The 21,154-nt window shown below is 39.7% G+C and overlaps 3 protein-coding genes across 3 annotated transcripts; all 3 read left to right on the plus strand.

The window, feature by feature from the left end:
* Nucleotides 1-305: 305 nt before the first annotated feature.
* LOC116267687 (calcium/calmodulin-regulated receptor-like kinase 1) lies at nt 306-6,062 on the plus strand. The gene is made up of 8 exons (XM_031649553.2): nt 306-602; nt 2,219-2,585; nt 2,829-2,982; nt 3,477-3,603; nt 4,215-4,300; nt 4,379-4,450; nt 4,711-4,914; nt 5,415-6,062. Exons 2-8 carry the CDS (start codon nt 2,272-2,274, stop codon nt 5,736-5,738), a joined length of 1,281 nt encoding a protein of 426 aa, XP_031505413.1. The 5' UTR covers nt 306-602; nt 2,219-2,271; the 3' UTR covers nt 5,739-6,062.
* Nucleotides 6,063-8,155: 2,093 nt separating this feature from the next.
* Nucleotides 8,156-11,488, plus strand: LOC116246916 (50S ribosomal protein L24, chloroplastic). The gene is made up of 4 exons (XM_031618837.2): nt 8,156-8,365; nt 9,973-10,011; nt 10,188-10,418; nt 11,050-11,488. The coding sequence occupies exons 1-4, from the start codon at nt 8,267-8,269 to the stop codon at nt 11,242-11,244; spliced, it is 564 nt and encodes a 187-aa protein (XP_031474697.1). The 5' UTR covers nt 8,156-8,266; the 3' UTR covers nt 11,245-11,488.
* Nucleotides 11,489-15,497: 4,009 nt separating this feature from the next.
* Nucleotides 15,498-20,986, plus strand: LOC116262557 (putative anthocyanidin reductase). Its single transcript, XM_031642063.2, has 6 exons — nt 15,498-15,704; nt 17,314-17,484; nt 18,165-18,385; nt 18,725-18,884; nt 19,177-19,387; nt 20,593-20,986. The coding sequence occupies exons 1-6, from the start codon at nt 15,569-15,571 to the stop codon at nt 20,750-20,752; spliced, it is 1,059 nt and encodes a 352-aa protein (XP_031497923.1). The 5' UTR covers nt 15,498-15,568; the 3' UTR covers nt 20,753-20,986.
* The last annotated feature ends 168 nt before the right edge of the window (nt 20,987-21,154 follow it).

Genomic DNA, 21,154 nt, shown 5'->3' on the forward strand with positions numbered 1-21,154 from the left:
CAAGAGTGTTTCGGCAAATTGTTAAAAATATAACAGTTGATGTGAGTATCACGATAAACGCAGGGGTTTTAAAGGTAAATCGGCTTTTCTTCTGTGTTACTCTAAAATGAAGTTGTGCTCACTGACCGGCGAAGCGATTTATGAGCCAAGTTTGATTGATTACGTGTTCAACGACAAGAGGGCAGTAGAGGTATTACGAGAACGTTGGTGGGGCAATTTGGTACTTGTGGTTTCGGTTCTCGCGGGGTCGCGGGTAAAGCGATGCCGCGTTAAATGATCGAACGGCGATCCACGCCGTTGGTTTTTTTAAACGAAAGTGAAGGACATTAAAGGTTTTCGCTTTCTCTGCACCGTGAGAGACGACGACTCCTCTGTTCCACCTCTCTCTCTGTGGTGGCTCGCTGTGTGTACAATTTTCATCAGTGTTCCCTCCATTAAACCCTAATTCTCCGTAGATCCTCGTCAGCTGTTGTACTTTCTACGTAGTTCTCGGGAAGCACACCGGCGGCTCTGTTTCGGAGGAAATTTTGGGCTCTGATCGGGTCGTGATCTCGTGATTCCGCGCCTCCTCTTTCTCTCTGAATTTCTGCGGATTCCGGCAGGTTTTGGAGCTTCCTTCGATCTGAGACCGTGTTTTCTCTTTGTGTATGTGGATTTGACTTGTTTTTTGGTGAAGTCGTCGCGCCGAGTTCTAGTTTTGACGATATTTTTGGGATGCTTTAGCTTCAGTTTCGAGAGTTTTTGAGAATTGTTTGGTTGAGTGTCGCTTTTTTGCCTGTGCTTCGTTCTGTTTGGAGTTTCGGATGGACGGCAATGAGCTTCAACTTAAGGAATGAGATTTCTTTGCTAAATTTGGCTCCTGCTTTTCTGGTACTTTTTGAATAGGATGTTAAAGCAGACCTTTTACTTGTAGCCAGGTATGGCAATTTATTTCGTACTTCACGGGTGATCGTTGGGTCCTGCTGTTTCTGCTTCAATTTTAGTTAGTCTGTTTACTGCTTGAGGCGAAATTGCTTGAGAATGAGTCGTGAACTGGAAAATATAAGAGCATATTAGGTTAGCAAGTATTCTCGTTGTTTTCTATATAGTTGAGCTTCGGAAGCTTGCAGTCCATCTCAACAGAAACCGCACCTAAATGAACAACTCTCCCAAACGGTCGTTCAACGTTCAGTTATATAGAACTGAGATTTTCTTTCCCTATACAACTTAATTGTTTGCCTTAGATGCTTCATTGCTCAAATGCTTTCTTGGTGAAACTCTCTGCTCAGGAGGCGATGGTTATCCCCTTTACTGGCACGGAGATGCAAATGATTGCAGCAGTTGAGATTACACTGTTTGTTTTACCTCCGTACTGCGTTGAACATGTATATCTTTAGATCTTCTGTCGCTCGGTCACTGTAGAATGACCTTCAACCTTCAGTGCTAAAATGAGCGGAGGCGTTTGTGTTCTTGTCTGGTGATACATTCTTAACCTTGAAAATGTTATTGGATCAACTCTCATTTCTGATGTCCTTATTAAAGGTTTGAATTGAGATCTTGCACACTCTAGCATTTTAGCAAATGATAGACGCTTGCCTTTCCAGGATGCACAATATACCCTCTATTCCAAAGCCAAAAAAGTGCTATCCAGTTGTAGAAGAGGAGATTTGTGACCATTTGGCTTAGAATGAAAATGGTAGTCATTCGGTGCTTAGAATGTAGGAGGAACGATTAAATGGTTTTTTGCTATTATTTAGTAAGACTACCATTTTTATATGCATTATTTATAATACGACCAGCACTCGTGGTGCCTGCTTGACAAACATTTCTTCCTAAGTGATGTTTCTTTTTTATATGTCATCTTTTGCTTTTCTAGTGCTTGAGCTATTGTGAAGTAAAGTTGATTCTGACATGACAACGCTTGGCCTATATTGAGAATGAGGTGAAGAATGAATCCTGTTAGAACATGTTAACAGAATAGACTCCACACTCGTGGTGCCTGCTTGACCATAACTTATGTTGTTCTGGTTTATCTCCCATTTGCGGAGTAAACTAGCAAGTTGAATATTTATATGAATCTCTAATGGGGGGAATAGGTTTTACATGACTGCTTATGCCTTTGAACTGCACTACTAGATAATTCCCTTTTATGATGGTTTTGACTCAATATTGAATTTTTCTATATACTGCATGTTTTTAACCTGTTGCCTTCTTGATTCTGCCGTTCTTTTCTCTGCAGGAATTTATATGGGTAAAAGATTGAATTTGAGTGGTACTTCCTAATGTATAGCAATGAGAGGAATATCACAGGGATTGATAATCGGGATAACTATAGGAGTTGTAATAGGCCTGTCTTTGGCTGTATTTGCTCTCCTTTGTGTTCGATATCGACGAAGACGTGCACAGATCAGTAGCAGCAGTTCACGAAGAAACACCACCATCCCTATTCGCATCAATGGCGTGGATGCTAGTACGATATTGTCTGATTCAACCATCGGCCAGGATTCTCCAAAACATTCTGATGCCAATGTCATGTCATTCTGGTTCGATGGTCCTAAAAGAAAGAGTTTAACTTCTATGTCTGGGATACCCAAATATTCATACAGGTACCTCTGTCCAACATACACTTATCAGTATCTTGCGTTGTCTAGAGACAGTATACATTTCTCTCTCTATCGCTATAAGTAAGGGAGAAAGTTGTGCTGATACAGAATGGTGTATGATAAGGGGGTGTGAAAGGTTTGCAGAGTTGCATGTACGATACATACATACATACATACATACATATATAGATATAATTTAGATGTGTAATTCCTTTGATTGATACTTTTCCTGCCAAATATTCACAGGGATCTACAGAAAGCCACTCATAACTTCAATACATTAATAGGTCAGGGAGCATTTGGTCCAGTTTATAAAGCAGAGATGCCTGGTGGTGAAACTGTTGCTGTTAAAGTACTTGCTAAAAATTCTAAGCAAGGAGAAAAAGAGTTCCATACAGAGGTAGCTCACTGGGATCAATATTCTTGGTGGTTTGTCTTATTGTTAGTTATCCTTCTTTTTCACTTGGAACTACTGAGATGAGGAGTGGCTCCTCATTGGAGGTTGACCTGGGGTCATTTGTTTTCTAGTCTGAGTCCATTATTCTTTCCATCTTATTTAAGCAACAGTTTCCTCTTTATCCTAAATTCGTTATCGGGAATTCAATTGTAAACTGGCATTTATCTCTTTATTCTAAATTGTTATTGGGAACTTAATGACAAAGTGGTATTTAGGAAAACAGAAAAGAAAATCTTGGTTGCAGTGCTGAACAAAAACTTTTTAGAATTTAATTTCAAGGTTAAATGGCCTAATGATATGACGGTTGCAAGTTGAGTTCTCTTTTTTCTGTTTCTTACCTGATTTTGTTCTTGATTGTTCCACTTCATTATGTAAAGAAAGTGGTCTTAGTCAATTACTTATGAGAAAAAAAAACGATCCTTTTCTTCTATTTCCAGGTTCTACTTCTTGGAAGGTTACATCACAGGAACCTTGTAAATTTGGTGGGGTATTGTACTGAAAAGGGTCAGAACATGCTTGTATATGTCTACATGTGTAATGGCAGCCTTGCTTCTCATTTATACGGTAAGTGGAATCATCATTTCCAATAGGGTGTGTATAATGCACCTGTTGTGTTATAATTCAAATACCAAAGCCAATTTACTAGCATTTTGTTGACTCTATGGAGCCAAAATCTGAAACCAAATAATGTAACTTTTTATAAAGTAACCAACATGATATGCAGAAGATGATAAGTATTACTTTCTTAGCAGTGCTTTACGAAGGGAAAATTAATTCATTCTGGTTATGTGTGCCTCTGGACTCATCCATGTTTTTGTATAGAAATGCAAAATTTTATGCTTGCCATCTTAGTTTAGATTTTACTTTTTTCTGTGGCGAACAACTATTTCATTTATCCCACTGTAATTGGAATTTCCTGTAGTAACCTGGTAACTTCGCAGTATTGCAAAGAAAGAGAAGAGTTGATCTCTCCTGAGGTTGTTTATGTCTATCTTTTTATCCTCAGAGAAAACCAGCAGCATGATCTCTTTGTTTTGATGGCTCGTCCATTGATGATATCTTTATGGTAGTGATAAATTCAAAACACCAAGAGAACTTAAGCTTGTCCTGATTGTCATGGTTTGCCAAATTCTTCTGATGGTCATTCTAGATTGTCTGATTTTCTGGACATGCAGACTTAAAACGTGAACCTTTGAAATGGGAGCTTAGAGTACTTATAGCACAGGATGTGGCAAGGGGCTTGGAGTACCTTCATGATGGCGTAAGGCTTGTTATAGCAGTTTATTGAATGTCTAAAGCTTTAACTTTTGCTTATTTCTGGACTCAACTGTCTTTACAGGCTGTTCCTCCAGTTTTGCATCGAGATATAAAGTCTGGTAACATACTACTGGATAAGTCCATGAGAGCCAGGGTATGGAATTTCCACATCTTGAAAGAATTTGCTCTTATTTATTTTCTACTTTCTGGGCGTGTAGATCAGCAAAATAATGCCTAATGAGGTATAACAAACTGAGACTGAAAATTCAGGATAGAAAATGATTCCTGAATTTTCTTGTTGGTCATTGTCTATGCCTACAGGTTGTAGGGGTTAGTTTGATACTTGTATAATATGCTTTGTGGTTCCCAAATTTCGAGCATTCCTGAATCATTCACTAACGCATTCTTGACCAGGTGGCTGATTTTGGGCTTTCAAGAGAGGAAGCAGTTAGTCAACGGGCTAATGATATCAGGGGTACTTACGGATATCTTGACCCTGATTATATATCAACAAGGTCTTACACCAAGAAGAGTGATGTTTACAGCTTTGGAGTGTTGCTTTTTGAATTGATCACGGGCAAAAACCCCAATCAGGGCCTTCTCGAGTTAGTAGACCTTGTAATGCTTCTTTCAGCTTCAACCTTTTTTATTTTGAGAGTCTGCTGCATTTGCATAAAGTAAAACCTGTCACATTTCTCTTTGTTGCTAGAAATTTTCATGATCTCATAATCAGCTATCGTCTCATCAAGCCTATCACTCAATACCATCTCATTTAGGAGATGTAACTCCATAGATTCTGCATGCACAGAATATTTGTATCACCTTTCAATTACTCAGTATATACTAGTGGAGTTCAGTTGGACTGATTCTGAAATTGCTGCTAAACATACTACGCCAGAATAAAATTTGCTGTTACTTGCAGCTGATTTAATGCAAGGGCATATACTCATGCCAAAAGGAACATATTGCCATTGTTCATTGTTGATAAATTTATTATTGACATTGTTGTTGCTGCAAACTATTCTGTCACGGTGGTGCAGTTAGTTGGATAACTAAATTTTTATTACCTGAAAGGATCCTCACTCCAGTGTTTTCTAATTCACTATTCCCATGCTTAGGCTGCATTAAATGCTGAAGGAAAAGGTGGTTGGGAGGAAATTGTTGATCCTCGGATTGACCGGAATTATGACACTGAAGAATTGAATGGTATGGCAATGCTTGCGTACAAATGCATGAACCGCTTGCCACGGAGGAGGCCAGCAATGGGTGAGATAGTGCAGGCTCTTTCACGAATCCACAGGCCAAGGCAGAGCAGGGGCCATACACCAACAATGTCTATGGACACTGCTTTAGAAATGAGCCAGCTAGAATCTCAGATTCCAAATGGGCAGCTACTCAGAGGAGAATCTGTTGACCGCATGGCAGTTCCCACAGAAGTTTAGACGAACCATTAGTTCTCTATTGTTTGTTATATGAACATACTGCATTTTGTAAAAGAAGGAGAAAAGGAAAAAAAGTTTTAAGTTATTATACCTTCTAGGGTTTGACGGGTGTTTTCAAGTGCCCTGTATCTTCTTCAATTGTAATATAGTGTCTTTGGGGTTCCCCCGTTTTCTTCTTTCGTCTGTCTGCTTATTCTTTTAGACTTGTTTTCGGAATTGATACAGTTGTAGAAATTCCGCTTCTCAACCTGATCAGTTGAAGAGTATTCGGACAGTGTACTTAATGTCTTGCAGTTGATGAAAGATGACATTGAATTCTCCTTATGGATGCTTCCTCATAATAATGGTGTCGAAATGTACGGAAACGCCCTGCGGGAGGATAGGTCTCCACCATTTATTATGCCAGAAATATGCTGGATGTATCTTCGGGAGATGGCATTCAAATTTAAGTAGCAAAAAAACACTTCCTTTGGTAACGAAAAATATTTGCGGCATAAAAAGTTAAATACAAATTAAAAGACTTGTTAATGTTCTTTTGTTAATATGTTGGCAGTTGGTGGGGCCATATTGGCCAATAGCCGATAAGCACCAAACCAATATTGAAAATAAAATTCTTTTGCAATTTTAACTATGTATATATATGTTACCTATGTGATTAACTTGATAACAACCTACCATTGATGATGTGATATTTTATTCTTAAGGTCATCAACTTTGTTAACTTTATTGCTGCCCACAATTGAAACCTGAAATATCATACACATCTCAATCTGACATCCGATGGTTCATCCTTAACATACCGCCAAGATCGCATCTATACTGCCAAATATAGTTCAAACAGGTTAAAGTGATTAGATTCGGCGACGTTTATGTGTAGCCCTTGTTGTTTGAGTTCGACTAGTTGGCCTTTCAGTGACTCTGGAACAAGACGCGCCAACGAAGCCTAGGCTTAAGTTTGTCCTCATCTTACACCTTGCATGAACTCAAATTTGGCAAGGGAAATTTTTCTTAGGCCTATTTTGTGCTTATAATTTTAAAAATAAGACTTGAATTTTTTATGAAAACTTCAGAAAAAAAAAATGTTAACTAAAATATTGACAAGAATGTATTTTACTACCATAAGGTAATGTAGAAAAAAACGCAGGTAACCCTTTTTTCATGTTAAAAAAGTTTCACTTTAAGTCCTTATTTGATAGTTTTTGTGAAAAATGAGGTTTTTCAAAAAAAAAAACTGCTGTCTTTTCTAAAATTATAAATAAAAAATAAGTCTGAAAGCATTTTACTTAAAAATCCCTTCCTTGGAAGCCATAGATGGGGCCGCTCACGGCCGGGATTCCAGTCAGGCTTGGCTTGTCCGATTAATAGCTGTTATTCACTACTAAAGTATTACAAAAAAATTAATAACTTTTAGTTAATGAGGCTTAATAAAAACACCAGGTCAAAGTCAAAGAACAGATCCAACCCATTAGACTGGGTCGAGTCCTGACTCCCTACCCAAGTTCGGCGTTTAGACTCGCAGCTCAGATTGATCCATAATGGCTCAGTCTCGACAATAGGCTCAGGCCCTAACCGGGTTAGTGCATAGCCTCAATCAGAAGGTTGGACAGATGATGAGTCCATGTTTGGATCTTAATAGATAATGAAACTCGATCCCGATGTATTATAACACACCCGCTTTCAGCCATTCCAGATCTGAAACCACCTTTGTAACGTTTGGATCTGGCATCATCATCTAAGCTTTGGGAAGTATACGTCGTTAATTGGGATGTCAATGGAAAAATCAAATGCATGTTTGATTTTGGATGTTCACAGATTCGAATTCTAAATCAAATATTAGTACAAAAGAGTCTGAGCTTAAATTCAAAATCTGATTTCACAATCTAAATCTGTTTTTCAATTCACATTTGACATTCATATCTGAACGTTAAACCAAATCCGGCCGACTTTTAAAATGTAAGAGTGTTCGATAGAGGATATTTACTTAGAACTAAATACAAGTTTAATTCGAATCCTGTGAGATGCTTATGTATATCTAAATCCGATTCCGGTCGTATGTTATTTGTTAAATCTAAATTTGATCCAATCTTTTAATCAAATATTAATCTTATCCGATTTTTTTTTAGTGGTTTGATCAGATATCAAATCCAAATCAGATATGTTAATAATAGTTAGATATGAAATCACCATCTTGGATCTGAGGACGTCCCCACCCGTTGCGACCACGGACAAGATGAATAGAAGATCCAATTCACCAAAGGATTTGAAAGGAAACCAGCTACCATCTGCCCAAAAACTACAAACCGGACCCTGGTTTACTAACCGGATCTCGGAAGCCGTGGAGACCGGAAACCCGATAACCAGCTGAACCCAACCCGTATCCATAGAGTGGGTTCGAAGAGGATAAACCGGAACGAGGGCAGTCAGATGAAAAAGGAACGAAGGTCCCCAACAAAAAAACGTAATCTGCTTAGCCATTCGACACCCTCAGAGAGTGTAGTGGAGTCTCTGCGAAGAGGAGCAAACGGAAGATGGCAGCCATGGCTGCGTTACAGCTCTCCATGTCTTCCCTTTCTCTCTCTAAATCTTTCCTGGGCCAGAGCCTTTCTCCCACTCTTTACCCATGCCAGGTATGACTCGCTCTCTCTCTCGATTCTGCGTGTACAAATGTGAAACCAAAATGGTTGTCCCTCTTCTGTCATCTTTTCCATGTCGATGATGTTTCTCTGTCGGATTTCCTTGCTCTTTGGGAGCAAAGTTCAAACTGTTGTGTATCTATGTTTCCCTTGGAGTATGTTGAATTCAAGAATTTAAGTATTAAAATGATGTGAATTTCATGAAACTGGCCTTTAATGGGACTTTGGACCTGTGAAACGATCTTCTTCTGCCGTCCATGTTGTAAATTTTGTGGTCGTGGTACTGATTTTACGTTGCCATTGAACGAACCTCTTCATGAGGCGAATAAAAATGAGAAATGTGTCGTCGGTGCCGAAAAGTTTAAGGTAAGTGACCACGGAAAATCGAGCTTCGTTATCTACTGTGGCCCCATGGCAATGTTGCCTCTCACGTGGAAGATTTATGAGATCCCCATGAAGTTCACGTTCGAAAGATCGTCTCTACTATGGATTGTCGAACTTCGGAATGACAAATTTTGGAAATGGCAAAGAAGAATTAGGTAAACAGAGAACGTTGGCACCAGTAAGCCAGTGACGCAATGGAGTGTGTTCATTCTGGATTCACTGAGAGCTAGGCTTGAAGTAGTCTCCTTGTGTTCGGTTCCTTGGATCAGATATGTGCTTTCTGTGAATCCCTTGTTCTCAATTCGACATTTTCTATTTACAACATTTAGTTTGCAATTCCTTTGCTAGTATCATGCGTTGGTGATTATCGTCTAGTGTGGTATACTAAAAGAGACTTTCGGTCGTTATCATGATAGTGTTTATCAAAACAGATGTTTAAATCGTTGACTTGCGAAAGAAAATTGTCTTTCTTTCCTTCATATGCCTTCGGTTTACAACTTATCATGGGAAACTTGCTGAAAATGTTTTATCCCATTAAAAGTGGCTGTAGCTTCAAGTTCAAGCTGCAAAAGAGGGAAATTGCTTCTTAGGAGCAAACCACGGACAAGTTTGCACATTATAAGTCCCAACTTGTGAGAATAGTGCATGACCACTTGTGGTAGCCGATGGTGCTTGATGTAGATATGGGGTTGCCGATTGCTTTCAAACGTGTTTTGATCCAAAAGCCTTCAAGAAATCGTGTCAAGAGCAACTCAAAACAATATGGAATTTGTCTAGTTGCCCGTCTGTGGCACATCTGGTAAATATGTCCGTCCCAGTCTACATGATATCCTCAGGGTTTGATCGTCTAGGATTTGATCTGCTGGCTATTGGGTTGCTATCACAAGGTGAATGATGAAACCATGTAGAACTTGATTGGTTTGTATACGAAGCTTAAATTCACAGATCAGAAGATGGACTTGATGCCTTTACTGTTTGTTGAATTGGGAATAATTTTAAAAAGGCTATCATCTGAACTAGCGTAATTTGTTGACCTGTTGTATCTCCTTCACCTTTGTAATTGTATGTCAATAAATTGAACACATACTTTGCAGTAAGTATAGATGCTTGGTAGAATAGAGAAGGTTGCACTGCCTTGGAAGTCGGAAGATTTAGTTGCTTTTCATTATTTCTTTCCACAAGGACAAATTTTTATGCTCTACACTATGAAAATGCAGGTTCAACGCCCCACTCAGCCATCCCCTGTGGTAATGAAGGTAAGAACAATGCCAGTTTGCTGTTTGAATCTACATGCCTTTGTCAAATAAGTTGTTTCTGGTTACTCGATATTATTGCTGGAAATTAGAAACAATGGTTTATTGCTCTGTTATATGTTTTGTGATCTGCAGAACTAGTTTGTTGTCTCTTTCTTACTCTTCTTTTACTCAACCAGTTAAAGCGATGGGAACGGAAGGAGTGCAAACCTAACAGCCTCCCGGTGCTGCACAAAATGCATGTTAAAGTAGGAGATACAGTACAAGTAATATCTGGGCGTGATAAAGGGAAGATTGGTGAAATAACAAGTATTTTTAAACATAATAGCACTGTCGTAATCAAGGACATTAACCTTAAGACCAAGCATATGAAAAGCAGAGAAGAGGGTCAACCTGGACAGATTGTGAAGGTTTGCTTTTCCTTTCACTTCTATTGCAGCATTCTGTTTCGTAGATGCTTCTGTTTCTCCTTTTATCGTTTCGTAGATGCTTCTGTTTTTCCTTTTATTGTTTGTAGTAGTAGTATGGTGGAATCGGATTGATATCTTCAGCTGTGAAGGCATTCTTCTTTCTGCTCCAACGCTGGGCTCTTGAGATGGTGTTTTAAATATTTCTCATACCATGGTTGCAATGCTACTTGGATGCTGAAAAAATTGGCTGCTCGATTGAATTGCTAAGTTGTAGGTTTATTCTACACTTTTGTCGCATTACACTTTTAGCTGATGTGAGCTGCCCATCGAACCAATTATGAATGGAAAGGTTAAGTTGACACCAAGCAGTTAAGAATTTGTCATTTACTAATGTGTGCTCCATGTGTTCACCTTAACATAGTTAATAAACCTGATGCATATTTCGATTCTTTTAAGTTTTAAGAATATCTGATCATATTTGTTCCTGTGATCTGACTATTTCTTGCAATGGCCATCTACCTGAATATGTTTGGGAAACGTCTTTAATAATTAAGCTTGATGATTGTCTCTCACAATACAAAAGAGGGAAAAAGAAAGTGAACTAACTGCATGTGGTCTTGTGCATTTGCAGATTGAAGCTCCTGTTCACAGCTCAAATGTGATGCTGTATTCCAAAGAAAAGCAAGTTGCCAGCCGTGTAGGACACAAAATCCTTGAAGATGGTACTAGAGTACGTTACCTCTTGAAAACGGGTGAGGTGATTGATAGTCCTGAGCAATGGAAGAGGGTGGTAAAGGACAGGACAAAGAATGAAAGTTCTTCATGAGTAATTACTTGTTTGTCACTTTTCCTTCTTTCCCTTTGATATCTCTTTAGATGTATTTTATCAGGTTGCCCATCGTTAGGATGGAATGGAGCTGGGTAGTCATTCATTTACTGTACATCTATGATAGGGACGGTGGAGAACTGTTTCTTTCACCAGAAGTTGCTTTTTCCCTGAGAACGCAAGTGTATGAATTTGATCTCTTAGATATCTATATTCTCAAAATGGCCTTTTATGTTATCATGTAGATCTGGCTTGTGCATGTCAATAGTTGTGGAGATTTCTCTGCCTTTTCTTTTGCACCTTGTGACAAGAAAACTTGAAGCAGCAATGGTAGGAGAGATAATGACCAGCATAGTGGTATCAAGGAGGCAATGACCATGCAGGCCAGACCGCCGAGCACTAACGCTTTTATCTTTGTATGTTACTTTTGTACTTTAGGGGGTGTCCAGTCTTCCATGTCATAACATGCAAGGATGAAGATGATTCTTTATGACGTTTAGCAGATGTGAAACAATGCGTCTTCCGATATCCTTTAAACCCATTGTTACCTCGCTAGATTTTGGAGCGCAGCACTGAGAAATGAAACATCTTTATGCATTGAAGGAATGCACCGTAACCAGAAACAAACATGAACAATCTGTTTTTATTTGTTTTTTGCACGTACCCATGTTCTCTGCCCGCAGCATATCCAGGAAATGTCATATGCTAGAAGGTTCAGTGGCAGCTGTTAGAGGTTCAGTGGCAGCTGTAAGGTCTAGAGCTGCTAGGAGGATTCATTCCATCAGGGATTGGCCATTCCTCGACGATGATGATTTGACTTATTACTGGAGTTTCTTTTTCAGTTCTTTCACAAACTGGTCACGGTCCTTATGCACCTCATTATGAACACGCTGGTAATGTAATAATGCGACATTTATGGGAACCTTTTTGACCTCATTATGGAAGACTCCGGATAATATAATAATGCGACGTTTATGGGAACCTTTTAGAGGCATGAATCTTAATAAATGGTGCCGAAATTCAAGCTTGTCTCGGCTATCTACCGATCAACTTTCTGAAACTTGAAACAAGATCTGGATTTTACAGCATTTGACTCTCCTGTCATATGAACAGAAGCTTTTTTTTTTTTATGTAGATTACAGAGCTTATATCTACAGAAATATACCTAGGTGATTTTTATAGTTCCTAACCCGCCCCACAGATTGGTTTGAGCAAGAAAAAAGGGAAAAAAAAGGACAACTGACAGTTTGAAATCTAAACTCATGCACTCCTCAAAGGTTTTCGTTCTCATTAACCTATGATCATTCTCAGACCCGTCAAACGTGGCATGTTACATTGGGATGACCTATTTCTGGTTCAATTTACGGTTTTCCATTGAAGATGTCAATCTGGCGTCCATGTCCATAACGGCAAAATGGACATAAAAAGCATGTTGATTGAGGAGAAAATCAGTATGATTGTCAATTAATAGCTATTCGTATTTGCTGAAGAAAGACTATTTTTTCCCATTAAAAGTAAAAATGGAAAATCCTGTTACTGCAACATAAGAATTTAGTTTTCAAGAGATTAAAAGGACTCCAATTTTAGAGTTTTCAATAGTGTTGGGCAAATTGGTTGCCATCTCGTCTCGAAAGCCTAGACAACGCCGTGTATTGGCCGACGACCGTACATTGGCATATATGCAGCTGAATTGGCCAAAATAAATTAAGTTAATCACTTTTAATATTATTTCATTAATGTATTGGATGGTATGGTTTGGCCTTGTAAGGGAGCAATTATCACTTTGCTTTCTTCTAGTCGGGTCATGTGCGTGCATCGGCAGATACACATGAACACTAACAGCCGTAGTTTTGTAGTGTTAATTTGAATTGCAAACAAACTAAGAACTAGGCGTGTTTTCTGCAAGTAACCAGAGACCAAATACAAGGATACCGTTTTATCAATTATAATATACAATCCATCTTCTTGGGCCAAGGTCCTCAAAAAGTATTGTACATTGGTATCTTGTATCAAATCCTCATCTGCGTCCATGCTCTAGTAATCATATGCAGACATAACTCTCTTTTCACAAAGCAGCCCAAAGAGTCAGAACTCGACATTTACCCTCTTAGAGAAAGCCATGAGTTGTAAAGCTAGAAGAAAAAGATACTTCATAACCAAGTTGCACATCACTGCCCACTCCCTTCAGGTCCAATATACGCATTTAATTTCTCAGAGACCTTCACTCTTGGATTCATTAATTCGATGTAGAATGCACTAAATAGATTTGATTGCAGTCGTCGTAGTTAGCTGCTAAGGTTAATTATTGGGTCTTACTGAATTTAAGAGTTGAACGTAATGGATCTGGTCCCTTAGACGTGAACTGCCATGAGAGCAACAATAAAACTCCTTGGGCACACCTCTCGGACGCCAAGAGATACTTCAGCTTAAACAAGGTAAGCCGTCTACCCCCAGCCTGACGCAAACCAAGGGTAAGTTGGAAAGAGATTTCCATAAAAACTCCATCCTTCACATGAATCGAAAGCGGTTTTCCTATGGTATTGGTAAGATATGGTAGTTGAGATACACTTGGAGTTTGAAAAAAGGCAGGCTCATTAAGTTGTTTAGCTCCCCTAAGATTTTGGTTTAGCTCCCCTAAGGTTTTGGTTTACTGAAAGAAAGGAAAGAAGAGGACCGTGGTAGAGTCATCTTTGTGTGGTCTTTTTACTGTGATTAACATTCAAGCAAACATAAGCATTCGAGCTAGGAGGAGCATCTATGTCATGGGTCACAATGAGATCTAGTCAAATTAGTGCTGACCATGTTTTATTGGTGTCTGACACCTCATTGGATGAAATACTCTTACTTGAAACTAAAACTTTATCACTGGAGACGGCCATTAATTGAATGGACTTCAATAATTGAATTGAGTCAACCAACTATGCCGCCATATCTCTCCCTAATAATAGCCTCAGGGTCTACCAATCGTTTTAGCTTTTTTCGGGTCAATGAACAATAATCTTGTTTGTCCCCATTTCAGGACCATCTTTTTGTCGCGAAAAGTGGATATCGTAGATTGCAGATCACTTTCAAAACTCGCAGTCACCGAGTACCGCTTGACTTCACCCTGCAGGGAAGGAAGTGGATGGACCATGGACGACGAGCCTCTGCTGATACTGAAACCGGTTGGTGACCTGCAGTTTCCAAGATATTAACGATGGTCGTTGGAGGCATTTAGTGCTATTGATTTCTTTGTCATTCACGGTGAGGGCACAAAGTTGCCGGCCCTTCTAGTTTGGCTTTGCCCCATTAGAAGAAGGTACACTTCAATAATCACGGCTGTTCTGGCCGGAATTATTAGTCCAGCGACGCAGGCCACGGACGTTAGATGCAGGCCAAGGGGGCAGGAACGTCCTAATGTCCTTGTTACTTATGAACTATAGGAAAACGAAGACGACCGTGCAGGGAACAAAAAATAAGCAAGCATTTTGCAGACCTCCTATCGAGCGAAAGGGAAAACGGAAAAAGAAGGGGAACTTCAACTAATTCAGCTCTTTCTGAAGCATCTTAACGCCATCCATCCGACAACCAACCCTTCTGAAAGAAACAGAGTTGCACTTGCAAGGTGAAACCTTTCCTGGTTTAAGTTTCCTGCAGAACACTTCTTCCAAGAAGCACTGCTACATTGTCTTTTCTGCAAAGGAAGGGAAGGTGGGGGAAGAGATACTTCTTGAAACAAACGGACTTATCGAAATTAGTTTGTCTCGTTAGTTGAAAGAAGATTAATTTAGACGCTACCATCTTAATCTTTGGGCCTAGGCTCTGCAATTTCACTCGGTCCGCAGCAGTGGAGAGTGGCAGAAAGTTTAGTTGAGCACGCTAACACCTAACACCTGATCGGAACTTGTCCTGGCCAAAGGCATGTGGGTCGTCACATTCTGGTACTGTTCTTTGGGCTTGTGAACTATTGGAGTCAGGTTGTAGGGCCAGTTAATAACGGGGTAGTCAGCTCCATGAATGTTTTCACAACTTGATTTGTCGGATCCATATTCAGATCCAGAACCAACTTACTCCCAATAACAAAGAGGATTGACGACCGGAAACCAGATGCTTCAACAAATTCAAAATCCAAGACTCCCCATACGTTTGCCTTTTGGACATGCAGTTAAAGACGACATTTACTTATCCACCTAAATTTAGGTCCGGTGGAGCCCGCAGTACGTGTTGATGAGTCTATAAATGCACAGATGGTTTGCCTGATGGGCAATATCCCACGAGTCACCACCATTCCCCCTCCCTGCGCTTCCCCCTCCTTCCTCGACCCTCGTCCCATAAACCAGCAGTCATGGAAATTTCAGGTGATCGTCCGAAGAAGGAGATTACCTACTGCGTCACTGGGGGGAGTGGCTACATCGGGTCGTGGCTCGTTAAATCTCTCCTGGAAAAGGGCTACAAGGTCCACGCCACAACCAGGGATCCAGGTTCACTCACTCCTTCTTCTTTCAGATGTTCTCAATCTTCTGGTTTCAGGCAGTGTTATTGTTACCTTGAGTTGCCGGCATGAATTTCTAGACCGCGAAAACGACCTACCAACATAGGTGTTGACAAAAAAAACAGTGCTACATTCCACGTCATGAAAACCACAAAAGCAAGTTCCCAGAGTTAGCCGTATAATGAAAGAGCTCACAAGAAACTTAGAAGCTAGCATGATGAGAAAGTGCCAACTTCTGAAATCTATAAGATTTAGAGATCTTCCTTTATCTCTGCTCCATCTCGAGAAATCGCAGGTAGGAGCTCAACTTCTCCGCCGGCTGATGATTTGTGCCGTGGAGCTTTAGGTATGCCACCAAGGCCGCTAAATACAAAGTTTGAAAGGTTAAATGAAAGACTAAAACTTACAAGCCTCCAAACTACATTGGACCCATTTGCCGCCCAACACGGAACCCACGTGATATATGCCACGGTCGAGGACATTCAGTGTGACTTTCATCAACAGTTTCCAATCCCTTCATGCCTCGAGTCCACCTGGGAAACAGCACCGCCTGAAAAGGCTGGACTCTTGTGATCACATGCCCGCCCAGCTTCCATCCGGGCCAGCCCGCGTGGGCTTCGAATGATTTTCGAAGCACGTTATATATATATATATATATATATATATATATATACATGTGCACTTGTTCAAGGATAGTGGGCGAGCAACCCATCGAGTGGGTCATAGAAACACAGGTTATGTCATTGGGGCTGTGCATGGTGCAACCCGGTGCACATAACCATTTCTCCATAATTTCGAGGTGGAGCCACTGGGGGCCGGTGTGCGGTCGTCATTAATTCATACATAACTATCTCTTTGGCCCTCCCTCGAGTAAAAGATTACACGCTCGTGATGCAAATTATGGTTATGGACCACCCTGACTTGGGTCGACTGCTCTTCTCTCTAACCTCTTGACTTGAGACTCGGGCTTTAGGTTGGTAATCAAGTTGTTAGAAGATAAGTACGTAAAGTTTTAAGTAGCGTTTTTAGCACTTTGGTATAATATTTACTCCCATGGTTTACATGTGCTATCTTTTTGCATTTTTTTGTTATGTTCTTGTTTCTTAATTTTTCTTATCCAATTCCTAAGATGTGTGCTATTTATAGGATCAGTTTAATGGAAATACACTCTTAGATAACCTAAAACGAACATATCTCAAGATTCTTCATCTTGTGATAAAAAAATCAATAGCAAAAAATGTATCAAACTTCGAATCCCATATTTATAACCTGTATGTGGCAGTGGTGATTGCTGTATACTCCTTCGTTTTTCTACTATCGGGCCCACATTGTGATTGCTGTCATTTGTGATCCAAGGGGCGAATAGCGTGACAGAGCACGTGATTAAAAGACTCTATAATCAATTGTTTCTTTTATTTAGAATATATATATATATATATATATATATATATGTGTGTGTGTGTGTGTGTGTGTGTGTGTGTGTGTGTGTGCGTGTGTGTGAGTGGACTGAAGAAAAGGTTTGCTGGTAGTGTAAATTAATATTGTTTGGTGATAAGTCAGCTTCGCTGTTAACGATTTTTTGACCCCCTCGTGTTCAGAGAAGGCATCCAAGGTTCTGTCCTTTGGAAACGATCATGGAGGCAGGCTCAAGGTCTTCAAGGCTGACATGATTGAACCGGGCAGCTATGATGCGGCAGTAGAGGGCTGCGATGGCGTCTTTCATGTGGCAGCTCATATGGAGTTTGGCGTTTACAGTAGACAAAATCCTGGTAACCTTTCTTTCTTTTCTCCTCTTTCTTTATATATAAAATGTACATAACGTATGTCGAACGGCTGAATAAATATAATGTGAACTACTTATGAGATATATGTGACAAATTTAATTGATGCTTCGTGGCATATTCGATGATCATTTTGAGTTATCCAGTCAATTTACTTGATAATTGCAAGGCGTCACATGTAAAATATTTTTTGAAGTTCATATCTTAATTGTTATTCACCTTTTTTGAGTAAATAAGCTTACACATATTCACATTTTATGAGACATGGTTTGGTTAATTGGATGGCCTAAAATCAGTATCGATGGTACATCATTTATACAAAGATAGAATGAGCTTTCCTTTTCTATAAAATTTTGGAAAGTAAATTATCATATCTTGTCATTAATTTTAAACAAGTGCTCATGGTTGTTTGATTCGGTTGATCCACACTTATTTAGTAGTTCAAGTCAGGGATAAATCTAAATTGTTGAAAGTGCGACTTTAGTTAAATAATTTTTCATTGTATAGAAAATTTAAAGAAAAACTCAAATTTTGTCTTTTCGTGGATTCAGTTTTTGGATCAAATATTAGTTTTTTTGTAATCTAAGTTTGGGTCTATATAGAAAGGTTGCTTTGTCGAATAAACAACTGATAAATGTCCCTCGGTGGCACTCAATATTGATCGGCAGACAGCTATCTGAAGTCCGATGTCCACAAGCTGGCGACGGCCGGCACACTGAACGTTCTAGAAGCTTGCCTGAAGGCTAAAACGGTGAAGAGGGTGGTGATGACGTCGTCCGTCAGCATCATCACGGCAAGGGACGTCGGCGGGAAGCTGAAGAGTACGGTGGTGGACGAGTCCTGCCTTAACTCCATCGACTCCATTCTGCGCGCCCGGGCTCATGGATGGGTAATCACCCCCACTCCCCCTCTTTCCTTTTAGAACGAGTTCCGTTTTGTTGTCCAACCTGCAGCATCTGCATATGATCTGCACTCAAAATTGGATGAGGAGAAGCGTGCAATGACAAATGAAACAATGAATTAATTATGTTGTTTAACACAGTTGCTTCCTCAACATTCACCATTAAAGAAAATATAGCTTCTCTGGTTTCATTAGCTTAATTTCCTGTCACATCTACAGGTCTAGAATTAATTGTGTTGTTTAACACAGTTGCTTCCTCAACATTCACCATCAAACAAAATATAGCTTCTCTGCTTTCATTAATTTAATTTCCTGTCACATCTACAGGTCTACGCAGCATCAAAGATCATTGCAGATCAAACGGCACTAAAATTTGTTAATGAGAAGGGCTTGGACTTGGTGTCCATAATACCATCAACTGTGGGCGGTCCATTCTTGACCCCTACTGTTCCTGCAAGCCTCCAAGTACTGTTGTCCCCATTCACAGGTAGGCCTGGCAAACTACCCAAATCCAGAATCGACCGTGAAGTCATGGGGTTGTTTTCTTGATTTAGATAATGAAGACAAACCATTGAGAATCTGAGATCGTTCTTATAGCTTTTCTTTTCAATCAGAGAAGTGGGGACATGATAATTTGGTGTGTGTGTGTGTGTGTGTGTGTATATATATATATGTATATGTATGTATGTATGTGTAGGATACTGATAGCAATGCAGTTGTGCATAAAACTTTTTACAAACTTCTAAGAATTACAGTTGATCTGTCACACTAATTTGCAGGAGACCGGGGCCTTTATCCGATAATAACTGCAGTGAATTCCAGATTGGGGTGCATCCCCATTGTCCACATAGAAGACATATGTGACGCTCACATTTTCTTGATGGAGGAAAGGGAGGCAAAGGGACGTTACATTTGCTCTGCACATAGTTGTGATCTCCATCAACTCACCGACTTCTGCAATCAGCAGTATTCCCTTCCCGTCAAACACAAGTAAAACTCTCTACTCCTTAGCTAATAAATGACGCCCAAACATGATGTTGATGAACTCCCAACATGAAAATTATAGCGCAGCATGAAAATCTATATTACCAAGAGTCCATGATTATGTGCAGTTGGTGAAGATGCGATGATCTGGTATGTGTTTGGATGAAAAGTCATCAGGAACATGTTCTTGAGATGTGACTTTGTAAATCAAAAGCTTTCACTCGAACAAGAAACTAGCTTGAGAACTTGAAATCCCAAGAAAGACATAATAAAAACTTGATTCCTTACCTTCGGAAAACTTTTAAAATATATCCTCTCAAGATGAATGCATATGAATAAGTTGTTCCTGTGTGTGAAGGCAAAACGGACTCGGATCTGCTAGTAGTAATTTACTTTCAGTAAGACAGCAACAGAGAATAATGACGAGATATCTTTTCCAGCGACTTGCTTAACCACTTTCCTGAGGTTGAGTTTTATTGGGACAGCCATGTAGTTGAAAACTCAAATTAAAAGAAAAAAGAATATATTAAATTAGTTATTTTCTGAGATCAAGAAAGGCATCATATTAATTTGTCAAACACCTCATTATTCTAGTGGAAAAGACAAAAGTTGCTGACTTAGGCTGCCCAATAAAAATTAACCATCTCCGTTCCTTACTGGTATGAATTGATATTACGTTTTTAAGGAAATGTTTGATGGCATGCAGAGAAGATACCATTGAAGTACGAAGGGGCCATTAAATATGGTGAAATTGGTGAACCTTTACCCCTTCTAATCTTTTTTACTTTAAAAAAAGGAGGGAGAAAGAGTCAGACCTGATGCATTCCATTTTTTTTTCCTTTATTTCGTGCACTCAAAATGAATCCATCAGGTGTCCAATAGATTTATGTGTGCATCCAACAAGAAGGGAGTCATGTAATTTTTTCTACCGAACTGACGAGGGCACATATTTGCGGCGGCGAGTTGACAGTTGTTAAAAGTGACGGCTATTTCAGGTTAAAGTTAACATGTAACATGTTGGGACAAGTGAAGCCTTTTCATGAAATTTAGAAACGCGGGACACGTTTTCTAGGATATGACTAAAAATCGGGCACGTTAATGGAGATTTCCATAATATCAGAGAGATAGAGAGAGGAAGGGAGACTCTGTTCTTGCGGAGCTCAAATTGAGAAAGCAGTAAAAACTCATCAATAGCTTCTTGTCGGTTGCAGATTGTCGGACGAGCCTGAAGGGTGGACTCCTACAACACTCTCCTCTGAAAGGCTGAAAAAGCTGGGCTTCCAATTCAAGCACGGGATGAAGAAGATACTCAAAGACACCGTTGATTGCAGCGCTGAGCTTGGGCTGCTCAGCAGCACTCCACCAAACTGAGCCACCTCGGTGCTGCATTTAAAAACGAACCAGCTGGTTGGATCGACCACTTTCAAGCAGTAACTCTTGTAAGCTATGAACAGACTGTGTTGTGCTTTCTCATCTGTTGAATGTCAGGTTGCTCAGAGTTGCAGACATGAAGCAAAGATTATCGATGTGGAAATGTCAGGTTCTCTGCTAGAGTGTTAAAATAAAATAAATCGTGACTGTGTGTTGCAGTGAGGATGTTTTAAATTTTGAATTTCGAAATTTTTGGGAAGGTCTAGTTTGCCAATGATATTCTATAAGGCGCTGATGTTCTACTCAAAAAGACAGACGAGAACCTTTTCCTGGTGGAACTTGTCAAAACAGAGGTGTGAAGTTAATTTCTTAATTAGCCGCCATATGTACGCCAGCATTTAC

The sequence above is a fragment of the Nymphaea colorata genome, chromosome 1, assembly GCF_008831285.2.
Source record: "Nymphaea colorata isolate Beijing-Zhang1983 chromosome 1, ASM883128v2, whole genome shotgun sequence".
NCBI lineage: Eukaryota > Viridiplantae > Streptophyta > Magnoliopsida > Nymphaeales > Nymphaeaceae > Nymphaea > Nymphaea colorata.

Bases quoted from the DNA above. Each gene is read 5' to 3' on its own strand.
- LOC116267687 (XM_031649553.2), top strand. From the start codon at position 2,272: ATGAGAGGAATATCACAGGGATTGATAATCGGGATAACTATAGGAGTT. The intron at 2,983-3,476 runs GTAGCTCACTGG...TTCTATTTCCAG, and splicing joins AAAAAGAGTTCCATACAGAG to GTTCTACTTCTTGGAAGGTT. The intron at 4,915-5,414 runs GTAATGCTTCTT...TCCCATGCTTAG, and splicing joins TTCTCGAGTTAGTAGACCTT to GCTGCATTAAATGCTGAAGG.
- LOC116262557 (XM_031642063.2), top strand. From the start codon at position 15,569: ATGGAAATTTCAGGTGATCGTCCGAAGAAGGAGATTACCTACTGCGTC. The intron at 15,705-17,313 runs GTTCACTCACTC...CCTCGTGTTCAG, and splicing joins CGCCACAACCAGGGATCCAG to AGAAGGCATCCAAGGTTCTG. The intron at 17,485-18,164 runs GTAACCTTTCTT...ATTGATCGGCAG, and splicing joins TTACAGTAGACAAAATCCTG to ACAGCTATCTGAAGTCCGAT.
- LOC116246916 (XM_031618837.2), top strand. From the start codon at position 8,267: ATGGCAGCCATGGCTGCGTTACAGCTCTCCATGTCTTCCCTTTCTCTC. The intron at 10,012-10,187 runs GTAAGAACAATG...TTACTCAACCAG, and splicing joins CATCCCCTGTGGTAATGAAG to TTAAAGCGATGGGAACGGAA. The intron at 10,419-11,049 runs GTTTGCTTTTCC...GTGCATTTGCAG, and splicing joins AACCTGGACAGATTGTGAAG to ATTGAAGCTCCTGTTCACAG.